We start from the raw sequence: 13,471 nt of genomic DNA on the forward strand, positions 1-13,471 counted from the left end.
GTGTAGGATGCATGTTACAAAGGAGATGTGCAGGACAAGATTATTTACACAGGGTGGTAGGTGCCTGGAATGCGCTGCCGGGGGGTGATGGAATAGATATGATAGTGGCGTTTAAGAACCTTTCCATTGGCACATGGATATGCAAGGAATGGAGGAATATAGATCATGTGCAGGCAGATTAGTTTAACTTGGCATTATGTTCGGCACGGGTATTGTGGGCTGAAGGGCCTGTTCCTGTGCTGTACTGTGCAGGCAACTGAACCATTCTATCAACAACGAGAGAGCAATCTTGAGCGACTATCTACCTCATTAAAGACCATTGGTCTATCTCTAATCTGACCTTAGTGGACTTTATCTTGCACTAAACATTATCGCCTTTATTGTGTATCTGTACACTGAGGATAACTCGATTGTAATCATGTATAGTCTTTCCGCTGACTGGTTAGCATGCAACAAAAGCTTTTTACTGTACCTCGGTACACATGACACTAAGCGAAACTATGTTCTAAATTCACGATAATGCATGAAACATATAATGTTGGTTGCACTCAAAGACCATAATATGCATATAAAATCTAGAAGCATCGGATACATATTATAAACTTTTGAAGTGAGAAAAATTAGTGACAAGTTAGATCTGACAGGAACCATAATTGTTTAGTGGGCTGCAGAACATTTACAAGAGTTATTTCAGCCCAATTGGGAACCATTTCATCAGTGTGTATTCCTCAGACCCATTTCCAGCATCTCAATTTACTGGAATTGTTCTTGTCTGTCTTCATTGGTCTCGTGTTGTTCTCGGTCATTGCAATATTTTAGTTGCTGATGAGAAATGCAGAGTCTACGTGTAAACTTCACCCTTCTTGTGCAGGTGCCTTTCATTGTTGAGTGCTTCTTCTTCCTTGGTTTCTGCTTGATGCTGTATAAGTGAGATATCAATATTTTTTTGTCAGCTGTATGTCATTGTGTAGGCTATTAAAATGAATGTATGGGGTTAAAAGAATGCGACCATGCCACACCTGTGGCTGTGCAGTGATATATATTGGACTTGTTGTGTTGCATTGGGCCTTGGCCCCTTTGTCTCACAGAGTCATGGAGAATGGAAATGGGCCCTTCGGCCCAACTTGCCCATGCCAACTAAGATGCACCATCTATGTTAGTTACACCTGCCCACGTTTGGCCTGTATCCTTCTCAGCCTTTCCTATCCATGCACCTCTCTAAATGTCTCCTAAATGTGGTTATGGTACCTGCCTCATCGACCTCCTCTGTCAGCTCGTTCCATATACCCACCATCCTCTGCGTGAAAATCTATTGACTTTCTTTACGATGACAAGCCAGGAATGAGGATATTTGCTGCCAGTTACCCTCGCCCACCGACATTTGATTTCATCAAAGTCAACATAACCCAGTGTTAGGATGTTGATACTTTCGCACCCAATTGACTTGGTGGGCGAAAGGAATTTCTCCTCCATATCTTCTCAGTTGTTCGGTACGTAGATGCAGGAAGAAGTAGACAGTTAGAGAGAGAGAGTGGGAAAGGATGAGTGGGATAAGGGGGGATGGGTTCAGAGGAACGGAGAACCGTTGATTGAAGAGAATCCGTTAACTTGGAAACGGCGGCCTGGGTTTGGTGCGAACAATGTTGGTACTGTGGCAGATGCTGTCCCGCTAGGAATGGCTTTGTGTTTGTGTGACCTCTGGCAATAATTCCATGCCTCTGAGGTACCTCAAATAATGATGTCAAATGATTAGGTTACCGAAAATGTGAACAGTGGCAATAGGACGTGACATGTTCTAATGATTGCTGGACACACTGGCAGGTCCGTCGTACCTGTGCTGATGTAACCTTTGCCACTATAATATCGCTGGTTGACAAAGTGCCTACTTACACACAGAAAAAACTCTTTCCCTTCTTCAAAAGCTGATTTAATTGTGTTTTTTAACTTTTTTCTTTCGCCTCTCCGTGCGGGGATCAGTGGGCTATAAATAATTTGAGTAATCGAGAGTAATAGGGTTGAGGGGGAGGAGAGGAGGGCAGGTTTGGCAAGGGGGGGGGCAGGGGGGAGGTTGAACTTTTCCTCTTTTGTATCCTGTGTCAGCGAGGGTCAAAGGTCAGGAGGCTTGCATATTCTATTAGGTCGAGTCCTAATCATTGGAACAAATGAGTTTACCCAACAGTGATTAAAGTGCCAGGGAAGTTCGGCAAGGCTGAATGTGTTTGATGAGCTCTCTGGTGAACGATGTGACAGCCCCCTGAGCCTGTCCTTGCCAAATTGCTGTCGCTCTACGAAGATACTTGAAAATAAAATAAAGTGAGTGAGTTGAGATCACTTGGGCGACCCGCATGTTCCCAGTGATACAAGAAACACATTAATGCGCCAGTTCTCCATGTACGTTCTAATTATGCAATCTGTTGATCTTGTAAGGCCGGAGTTCAGGCAATTGATGCAACAAACCCCATCTGATCATCCACTGAATGTTGATTGCACCTGTCGCTCCCCTGAAACGAGCAGCTTAACCTCTAAAGTCCAAGGGAGAGTGAGCGATAATTTATCACTTGCCACCATGGAAGGGGGACCTCGTTGAAACTTACCGAATAGTGAAAGGCCTGGATGGAGTGGATGTGGAGAGGATGTTTGCACTAGTGGGAGAGTCTGGGATCAGAGGCCGTAGCCACAGAATAAAAGGAAGTACCTTTAGAAAGGAGATGAGGAGGAATTTCTTTAGTCGGGGGGTGGTGAATCAATGGAATTAATTGCCACAGATGGCTGTGGAGGCCAAGTCAATGGATATTTTTAAGGCAAAGATTCTTGATTCGTACGGGTGGCAGAAGAATGGGGTGGAGAGGGAAAGATAGATCACCCATGATTTAATGGCAGAGTAGACTTGATGGGCTGAATGGCCTAATTCTGCTTCTATAACTTATGAGCCTTTCACTTGCCGTCTACCACGGTTCAGCCACAGTGACAGGTGCTGAATGTAGGGCTGGCACATAAACCATAGAACAGCACAAGAACAGGCCTTTCGGCCCACAACATCTGTGCCGAACATGATGCTAATACCATTTTTTATCTACCGCATATCACAACATATAAGTAGAAAGCTAGCATCATTCACAACCTCAGTACATACAAGTGTGGTTTCACAGTCAGTAAAGTACTTTTGAAGTGTAATTATTGTCAAATTGAGCTATTCATAGTATGCTACCGGTGGCGCAGCGGTAGAGTTGCTGCCTTACAGCGAATGCAGCGCCGGAGACTCAGGTTCGATCCTGATTAGGGGCGCCGTCTGTACGGAGTTTGTACGTTCTCCCCGTGACCTGCGTCTCCGAGATCTTCGGTTTCCTCCCACACTCCAAAGACGTACAGGTATGTAGGTTAATTGGCTGGGCAAATGTAAAAAATTGTCTCTAGGGTGTAGGCTAGTGTTAATGTGCGGGGATCGCTGGGCGGCGCGGACCCGGTGGGCCGAAGGGCCTGTTTCTGCGCTGTATCTCTAAATCTAAAAATCTCCCACAACCAATGACCAAATGATCTGTAGATAGACACAAAATGCTGAAGTAACTCGGCATCCAAGGGATCTTGGTGCTTGCTACCTCAAGATGGAGATGCTACCTCAAGATGGCAGGTAATATCATCAAAGACCCACACCACCATGGCAAATCTCTCATCTCACTCCTACTGTCAGGAAGAAGGTCTGAAAACTCTGACCATCAGTTTCAAGAACAGCTTCTTCTCAACAGCCATCAGGCTCGGCGGATGTCTGAATAAGGGTCCAGGCCTGAAATGTCTCCTATCCATTTTCTCCAGAGATGCTGCCTGACCCGTTGAGTTACTCCAGCATTTTGTGTCTATCTTTGGTATAAACCAGCATCTGCAGTTCTTTTTTATCACCAGATGATCTGTGTTTCAGTTGTTGTTTACGAGATAACTAATAGCAAGGACACCAGCGAGATTTACTTCTCTTCCTTAAATGGCTTTTTTAATTCATTTGCGGGGTGGATTAGCTTGTTTTATCATCTAAGAAGTGGTAGATCAACAGATTCGATAGACTCTCTGATCTGCAACTAATCTTGCAGCTTTGCAAATTAATTTCACTCCTGCATGGGCAATTGTCGTTTGAAAGCCTGATTAGTTCTATATCCAATACGTTCTCCATCATTTTAAATCTGTGTTGAACATGATGCCAAGCAGATGAGATGAGTTGAGATTAGTATCGTGTTCAGCACAGACATTTGGGGCCGAAGGGCTGTACTTTTCTATGTTCTATTTCTATCTATGCATGCTGGCCTTTCATACATCTACTAATGGTTGTTCTATCCATTCATCCCATCTTAATCCGTCATTGGTATACTGCAGCTACATTTGCTGAATGATATAGAATTAATTGGGTTAGCAGGTTGCGAGGAAATATGGTTAGGTAATGTTAGGTCCAACATGAGTATTGACCTCCCCACCATCAATAGGAAACACTGCATCAAGAAGGCAGGTAATATCATCAAAGACCCACACCACCCTGACAATGCTCTCATCTTGCTACAACCATTGGAAAGAAGGTACAGGAGTCTGAAAACTGTGACCAGCAGGTTTCTTCTTCTCAACAGATCTCGGACTCTTCAGCCACACTGCACAAGTCTGAAGAAGGGTCTCGACCCGAAACATCACCCATTCCTTCTCTCCCGAGATGCTGCCTGACCTGCTGAGTTACTCGAGCATTTTGTGAATAAATACCTTCGATTTGTACCAGCATCTGCGGTTATTTTCCTGCACAACACTAACCTCACCCCTACCTCAGAAATGGACCACGATGGACTTTGTACAGGTTACACTACATAGCTTAGGCTTGCAATATTATGGTCTCCTTTCCACTGTCCATGTTAAATTGGCTGAAGATGGGGAAATTCCGCTGACCATTGCATCAAATTTCTGCTTTCCCACACTGTGTGAGGCCAGCATCTCCACTTAGTGGCATGATTTATGCCAGATTCACTTCTTTCCCCAATAACCACCTAGTGTTGAGATTAATTCTGTATGCATTAACTGCCTGTTGGTCGTCTTGTGATCTGGCTCTTAGTGTCAGACTGTGAGCTGTGGTTAATTTACACTTAGCTTATGGAATTGACTGCAATGCCCGCCTCTCGATATTTGTGAAAGATCCTGAGTGGCAGCCCATTGAATATGTTGACCCACTACTTATGGAAAAAATGGCTACAAATATCTTTTAACAATTGTGGAAAATACTATTCATACAGTCAGGGTCTAGATATTTTGTGTGTGCTTTTTCGTTCGTACTGCATAATTGAGTCTGACTGTCACTGAAGTATTTCAAAAACTGGATAAATAGGACAACTGACAGTCTCTGTGAAATACTAGCATTATCTATTTGTGGTCTAACAGACCTGGGAAATTTTGAGTCTAACGCTTCATAATTGCCCAAGAAATCATCACCCTGTGAATAGGCAGGAGCTTTGTGGGATAATAATAATAATGATTTGTGGAGCAATAATAATTTGTATTTATACAGCAACTTTAATGTTGAGATTCATTTTCTTAATAGAATGCAAGGGTGAGTATTTTGGGCACAAGACTGATGAATGAGCTGGAATTGATGCAAAGTACAATAAGCTCCCCACCGAGTCTTGGATGAGTTCATGTTTGAGGAAGTTGGAGGATTGGAATCGGAGGAGGGATGAATGTAAAAAAACTCAAGAGATAGAATTCAGGCCTTTATACCTCTTGCACCATTTAGTAATATCTTTTATCTTGGCATCATTCATCTACACCATATCCCTTGATTTCCTTAATATCTAAAAATCTATCATCTCTCTTTTGAATGTACTCGACAGCCGGGCATCCATAGTCCTTGTGGGTAGAGATGGTTCCAAAGTTTTGCCACCTTCGTGTGAAGAAATGTCTTCCCTTCTCAGCCCCCCCTTAAGTTGAGACTCTCTCCCCAGCTTCTAACCAAGGAATGGTGTCATCTCAGATCTGCACAAAATATTCCAGGTACAATTTCACCAGGAGCTTCTACAACTGGAGCAAGACGTATCTACTCAAATTCTTGCAAAAAAAGGCTCTTGCATAATTTGCCTTCCTAATTGTATCTGCATGTTAACTTTAAGTGAATGATTTGCTCACAATGACACCAGGTTGCTCTGAACAGTAGCGCCTTTCAATCTCTTATCATTGAAAATGGGCTGCGAAAAATACTCTTGCTTTCTATTATTTTTTCTCTCAAACTAGATGACCTTGCATTTTCCCGAATTATATCTGCTATGTCCTTGCCCATTCATTATCATGTCTATATCACCCTGAAGGCTAATCCTTCTCACAGCTCCCATTATGTCAGAGAGGTTCGAGAGTAATTACCATACCGCGTCCATACACACATTTTTCCATTGATGGCCTCCGTGTAGAGCTCTTATTGACCTCAGCAGGATCTCAAGCCATGTGAGGTCTGTCTCTTCGCACAATCACTAGTATTGTAAGGACAAAACGTGCTGGAGTAACCCAGCAAGTCAGGCAATGTCTCTGGAGAACATGGATATGTGATGTTTTGGGTCGAGACGCTTCTTCAGACCGTATTCTTAAGACAGGATTATAACAGCTCATCACGTTGGTTCTTGGATGGACCTACCTGATGTAACTGTGACCTGAACTGTGTAAGGGATCCAAGGTGTGCCCAGGAATTTGCTGTGTCACTTCGATGCCAGCGCTAATTCAAGGTCCTGGGTCACTCTGCCACAACTTCTCATGGGTAGTTACAGTCATGTTGCCAGCTACCTATGGCTTTGTGAAGATGAAGGATAATGGTTGCTAGTCATAGTTGGCATGCTTGATTATGTTATTTCAATACCATGGCAGTGATGGAGTCAGATGTTGAACGTTCAAACATAAGGCAATGGCAAAAACCACCGTTGACTTGAGGTGACTACATATTCAGCAACTGTGGATGGGGTAGACAGGTGAAAAGAGAGCCACGGGTGTGTTTTTTGGTAGTGACAAAGTTTGCAAAGATTTGTAACGAGGGTAATGGAACCTGTTGTGCTGACATGAAACAGGTAGATGGTCAGCAGTGGGAATGAAATCTGGGTGAAAAAACAAGTCCCTGAAACCCTTGCACTTGATGAAGTAGTGAGTAGAAAGGGAAGAGGCAGGAGAGGAAGAGATTTTAAGAAATAGTATTGGGTAAAAGAAACCAAGAATATCCTTATTCTAAGGTAGAGGAGTGGGCCATGGATTGGGCAGAGGAGATTGAAGTTTGGTATTACTTGACGTGGTCCAAACAGTCAAGTCTAACCTTCACCATCTTAGGCTTTCCCTTGGGTAACAGGACGACTGGTTCTGTGCATTCTGAAGTGGCTGATCAGGCCAATTTGAGACCTGCAGATGCTGCCACTGTGAGGTGGGACGTGCTTGGCAGGTGTGGGTGGGAGGTGTGGGTGCTGGTGCGGGGCTTCTATCTGCTCCTGACAAAGGAACCCGACGTTATTAACACCGTCCTCAATGCTCCACCATTCTGAGCAGTCTTGCGTTGAATAAACTGTGACTCTGTGCTGTTTTTTGAAGTTGCGTATTGAGTAAACCTTGCCCTAAAAATTAATTCCATGCAATTACACAAAAAGTGACCCCCTACAAATAAACAGCAACACAATGAGTATTGTATTTTAAATGCCGAGTGATGTGTGCAGTTACAGTGAACTGTAATACTTTTGAAACTAATACAATTCCATAAAGTGACCCTAAATAAACAGACTCCATACATTGATGCTGTGAATCGCCTGAATACAGTGTAAATCTGTAAACTACTTAGAAACTATAATCTGTTAACTTGTAAAGAAAAACCGTTAACCTGCTAAATAACCTTTGTGAAGTTGTACGATATACAAATCGCACCCTTTTCACTAGTCTATTTTAAAAGCAATTCACATATTTCAGGTGCTGTTTCATGAGTCACTAATTCTGCCTCCATGTGGTGAATTGTTCTATTTGCCAATCAGCAAAGGCAACTAATAAAATGAGCCAGGGATATCTCTGTCCAGTTATCAAAGGGAGGTTTATTTTCATTGATCAGAAATTGTAAAGAAGTTTGAACATTTTGGTCCTTTAGTGCTAAAATAAGTTTCTGAGATGCCTTAGTGCCTTTGTGTGGGGCTTGAGGTGAGGATTGCAGCAAAACCATGGCTTTGAAAGGTTGGGTTGGGGAGGGCTCAGTGTTGGTGGTCCGCTGGCCAATTTTAGTGTGGCAGGTTTTGTATGAATGGAAACTAAAAGCTATTAGTGTGTACGTGAGTGTGATGGTCCCCCAGGGGTAGAGTGAAAGGGGTTAGGTGGTGGGAACACAGCAGGTAGTGGCAGGAACAGGGGAGGGGGTCTTTCAGGTGATCCACAGCCTGTGTGGGATTGTGCAAACTGCTCCACCCCTGTATTGTGTTGTGTAATAAATGATTCAGGCCTGCTCAAGAGCAGTGTACCAACTGGAGAAAGGCTAATTCCAATCTCTTCCCCCCTCCGAGGCCCTCCGTCACACCTCCCCTGCTCTTAACCATGTATCCAGCACTTGATTGGTGTTAACCCATTCCTTGATAGAACCTACATGCGTGATTTGTGTGGACCCATTCTCATTTTATTTTGTGTAGGAAGGAGCTGTAGATGCTGGTTTACAATGAAGATAGACACAAAATGCTGGAGTAACTCAGCGGGACAGGCAGCATCTCTGGATACCCATTCCTTCTATCCAGAGATGCTGCCTGTCCCGCCGAGTTACTCCAACATTTTGTGTCTATCTCGTTTTATTTTCCTCGAGCATTAGAGCTCTGTAATACAATACTTGCCAAAGTGCAGTTCGTTGCGTACAGAAATTATGGATAATGATGGATATTCCACTGCTACTACCCCTTCTCCCTGTCCCTCTATTTCTGGTGGGTTGGAGGGCAAGGCTGAGTTGAATAGTTTTTAGATTTAGATTTTTAGATTTAGAGATACAGCGCAGAAACAGGCCCTTCAGCCCACCGGGTCCGCGCCGCCCAGCGATTCCCGCACATTAACACTATCCTACACCCACTAGGGACAATTTTTGGAGTGTGGGAGGAAACCCACGCAGGTCACAGGGAGAACGTACAAACTTCGTACAGTACAGCACCCGAACCTGAGTCTCCGGTGCTGCATTCGCTTAAGGCAGCAACTCTACCGCTGCGCCACCGTGCCGCCCTAATAAAGCTGGCTGGTGCATTTGCAAGGTTCAAAATTGATCTTGAGATATACAGAGCAAGGGATATGGGGAAAAGGCAGGAATGGGGTACTGATTTTAGATGATCAGCCATGATCATATTGAATGGCGGTGCTGGCTCGAAGGGCCAAATGGCCTACTCCTGCACCTGTTTTTTTTCTATGTTTTCTATGTTTCTATATTTCTAGAGCAGTAGTCCAAGGGTCTCCAATGAGGTGGGTGGGAGGTCAGGACCGTTCTCGAGTTGGTGATAGGATGGTTTAGTTGCCTAATAACAGCTGGGAAGAAAATGTCCTTGAATCTGGAGGTGAGCGTTTTTGCACTTCTGTACCTCTTGCCTGATGGGAGAGGGGAGAAGAGGGAGTGACCGTGGTGAGACTCAATTTGTTATCCCCATGTCTCTTTTCGGTCTCGTATATATACTTTATGCACAATGGACCCTGACACAAAATGTTATTAGGGTACAGTGAGGATTACATACATCCACTCCAAAACAAGGGCTATAGAATCCAAGAATAGAAAAATATATAATTTACTTTGATGCACCTTTTTGTTTGGTAAGTGCTTGTACTTTCTCTTTTCTAGCTCTGTTATGACCGGGACTGCTTGCTGTGGCCATGCCTCACCCTTACGGATTTGGGACCTTCAAAGGTAAGGGATCCGACCCCATGAATCTCAGTCTCTGTTCTTGTGTTGTCACTGGAGCCCTCCTCTTTTCAGAGGGAGGAAGGACCCTGCATTTGTTCAGCACCCTTCACAACCTTCAGTCATTCTTATGTGTTCTACAACTAGTCAGATACCTTTAATGCACAGTCGGCATGATGATGAAACACAGTGGCCAGCTTACGCACAATGGGGAAACTGCCGCAAACAGCAATGAGATGACAACCAGGTTACCTGTTACCAGGGTCCAGACCCTAAACGTCACCTATTCATGTTCTCCAGAGATGCTGCCTGACCCGCTGAGTTATTCCAGCACCTTGTGTCCTTTATTTGTAAACCACCATCTGGTGTTCCTTATTTCTACACCTGTTATTAGAGTTGTTCAAGATACAAATATTGCTTGCAACTCTTGGGAGAACTCTGTTGCTGCTCTTTCGAAAGGTCCATGGATCTTTAATGTTCACTCGGAGGTGAGAGGATCCCTTAGTTTAATATCTCGTCTGAAAGAGCAACTCAGACAGTGCAGCGTTCCTCCATTTTTGCTGGAATTTCTGCCCAGAAACAGACCCTTGGAACCAACACATCGATGCCAAAATCCAGTACCCATGTATACCAACACTTAGGCTTCGATCCTTTTTGCCTCGAGTGCTCAACAAATGCTTCTTAACAGTTGTGAGAATGCCTTCCTCCACCACCCCTTTAGGCAATGCGTTCCAAATTCCATAACCCCTCTGCGTGAAAAAAATATTTCTCTCCTTCTCTCTGAACCTCCTATCTTACCTTAATCCTGTGCCTTTTGATTTCCAGCATCCCTGGGCTTTATGGCCCTCATAATTTGTCTACATAGGACATGGACTATACAGCGTAAGAACAGATTCTTTGGTCCACAGGATCTGTACCCTACATAATACCAAGACCAATTCCTATCTGCTTGCACATAAATATTCTCAATCAGTTCAATCAGATTACCAACCCCCCCACCCCTCACTTGCATCCTTTACTCCACACAAACCCAACCTGACCAATGTCTCCTATAAAGAAAAATCCATCCTTATACAACAATAGTATACTTCCTATAGTGTTCCAACCACAGTATTGTGCACACAATACTCCACCTGTACCCTAGCCAATATTTCATAAAATAGTAGCATATCCTCCTTCTCCTATAGACTGTGCTCCAGTTAATGGAGGCGAGTATTCCATAATAGGAATATTCATATTTTGAGTATCCCCCACCTTATCTGTCAGTGCTGCCGCCTTCCGTGGTCCTTGGACCTGTGCACCTAGAGATCCTTCTGTTCCTCAGTTCTCCCTCAGGACCTACCAGTCACAGCCTGAAGAAGGGTCTCGACCCGAAACCTCACCCATTCCTTCTCTTCCGAGATGCTGCCTGACCTGCTGAGTTACTCCAGCATTTTGTGAATAAATCAAATTGTGTGAAATATTATGTTCTCCCTTGCACTTATCAGGATTAAATTCCATCTGCACTTCTTATCAACTGATCAATAGCACGTTGTCACCTAAGACAACCCTCCTCACTAACAACACCATTGATTTTCCATGCAACCTGCAAACTTGCCAATCATACCTCCCAAATTTGCATCTAAATCATCAGTGTATGTTACAAACAGTAAACATCCCAGCACCGATCCTATGCTGCACCACTGGATGCAGGCTTCCAATCCACTATCGCTCTCCGCCTCCTATTACCGTAGCAATTAAATTTGGCTACAACTTGCCAACTTGTCCTGGAAGGGGATTTGAACCATCAAATTTATGACTTGGAAACAAGAATGCAGCCCACTTAGGGCGGCACAGTGGTCGAGTTGCTGCTTTACAGCGCCAGAGACCCGGTCTCGATCCCGACTACGGGTGCTGTCTGTACAGAGTTTGTACATTCTCCTTGTGACCGTGTGGGTTTTCTCCAGGTGCTCTCATTGCCTCCTACACTTCAAAGACGTACAGGTTTGTGGGTTAATTGGCTTCTGCGAGTTGTCCCTAGTGTGTTGGATAGTGCTAGTGTATAGGGTGATCGCTGGTCGGTGTGGACTGAAGGGCCTGTTGCCACATTGTATCTCTAATGTGTAAAGTCACTTAGCCACAGTTAAAAACCCTGAGGAAGAGACTAATTCAGCGTTTTGTTTTAAGGTGATGGGGAAGAATGAGTAGGGAGGATGTTGATTAACCTCAGCACAATGAGGAAGAAGAGCATGCAGGGAATTGTAGTGGAGAAGGGGAATGGCGGCCTGTAACCATTTCTGTGACAACCACCTCTATATCAGGTGTAGGTAGTAATAATATGAAGCTGTACACTTGAGGGGTCAGTAAACACTGCCAATGATTTTAAATGTGAAGGAAATTTATCGGCCTGTTTTCATTGCAGTGGAGTGATAGCTCAGTGCAGCTGGGGAGCCTGAATCTGCCCAAGTAACAAAGCTGTATTAGTCAGGATTAGCAACACGGACAGACAGGGTTTGAGTTTATCTAGTGAAGAGGCAAGCACAGGCAATTGAAGGAGATTAGTCTTGTCTAATAGTTTAATTTCTCTTTTAACTGGCAATCGCTCTTCATTTGACTGGCAGCTTGTGCAAGTGGTTTAGTGTCGAGCCTGCTGAGAAGGGCAAGAAGTAACAGATCTATTTGTAATAGACAGGTGTCACGTTTAGGTGTTGAGTGAGGCTGTTCAAAGGCTCTGACAGATGATGTGGCCTTTTTCTCTTTCTTTGGTTTGGCTTTCTGTGTTCTCCCACTATCTATCCATAAATTGCTTGCATTTCTTTTCCTTGTCACACCCTTTATACATGTTTTCTGCTCCTTGGTTCTACGTCTCAATAATGTTTTTATTTTCTCACATTCCCGAGTCTAGCAATTTGTCTTTATATTTGTCACTCTTTTTCTGATTTGCTTTATATTTCGCTCTTTTTTCATTCATTCTTTCTTTCTTCATGGCTTTTCAATGATTCAATGAAACTTTATTGCCACGTATACCTAGGTACAGTGAAATGCTTTGTTTTGCAAGTAACGTGATAAAATCATGCAGCAGACATCACCTAGGCAGTACACAAAGAGTCACCACGTTTCTAGCACTGACAAAGTCACAAAATGTTCATAGAACATAGAACATTCTTTCTCTTGCATTCTCTGTTTCTATTTGTTTGCTGGCCTCACATTTAACTGTTAAATGAAAGATAGGCACAAAATGCTGGAGTTTCTCAGCAGGACAGGCAGCACCTCTGGAGAGAAGAAATGGGTGACGTTTCGGGCCGAGACCCTTCTTCAGGCCCGGAGCGTCACCCATTCCTTCTCTCCAGAGATGCTGCCTGCCCCGCTGAGTTACTCCAGCATTTTGTGTCTATCTTCAGTTGAAACCAGCATCTGCAGGTTCTTCCTACACATTTTAACTGTTCAATCATCCAGCCATTTTCAGTTGCTTTCTGTGGAGAAGAGAGAAGGTAAACTCTGCGGGCTGTCATTCAGTGAGCCGTACTGTTTCCTACCAGACCGAATGCGTTGGTTCAAATCTCACTATGGAGACTTTACCTCATAAAAGATACTTGGACAGGTACATAGACAGGATGG

The 13,471-nt window shown here is 43.9% G+C and overlaps 1 protein-coding gene across 5 annotated transcripts in view; it reads left to right on the top strand.

Moving 5' to 3' along the window:
• Positions 1-13,471, top strand: part of fbxw4 (F-box and WD repeat domain containing 4) — an 89,508-nt gene that overhangs the window by 50,523 nt on the left and 25,514 nt on the right. For all 5 annotated transcript variants that reach the window (XR_013548195.1, XM_078412792.1, XM_078412793.1 and 2 more), the window contains one exon: positions 9,815-9,880. Coding sequence is in view for 4 of the 5 variants with exons in the window: in XM_078412792.1 (XP_078268918.1) it covers positions 9,815-9,880 (66 nt within the window). In the remaining variant the exon portion in view is untranslated. The remainder of the gene's footprint in view (positions 1-9,814; positions 9,881-13,471) is intronic.

The sequence above is a fragment of the Rhinoraja longicauda genome, chromosome 16 (assembly GCF_053455715.1).
Source record: "Rhinoraja longicauda isolate Sanriku21f chromosome 16, sRhiLon1.1, whole genome shotgun sequence".
Lineage (NCBI taxonomy): Eukaryota > Metazoa > Chordata > Chondrichthyes > Rajiformes > Arhynchobatidae > Rhinoraja > Rhinoraja longicauda.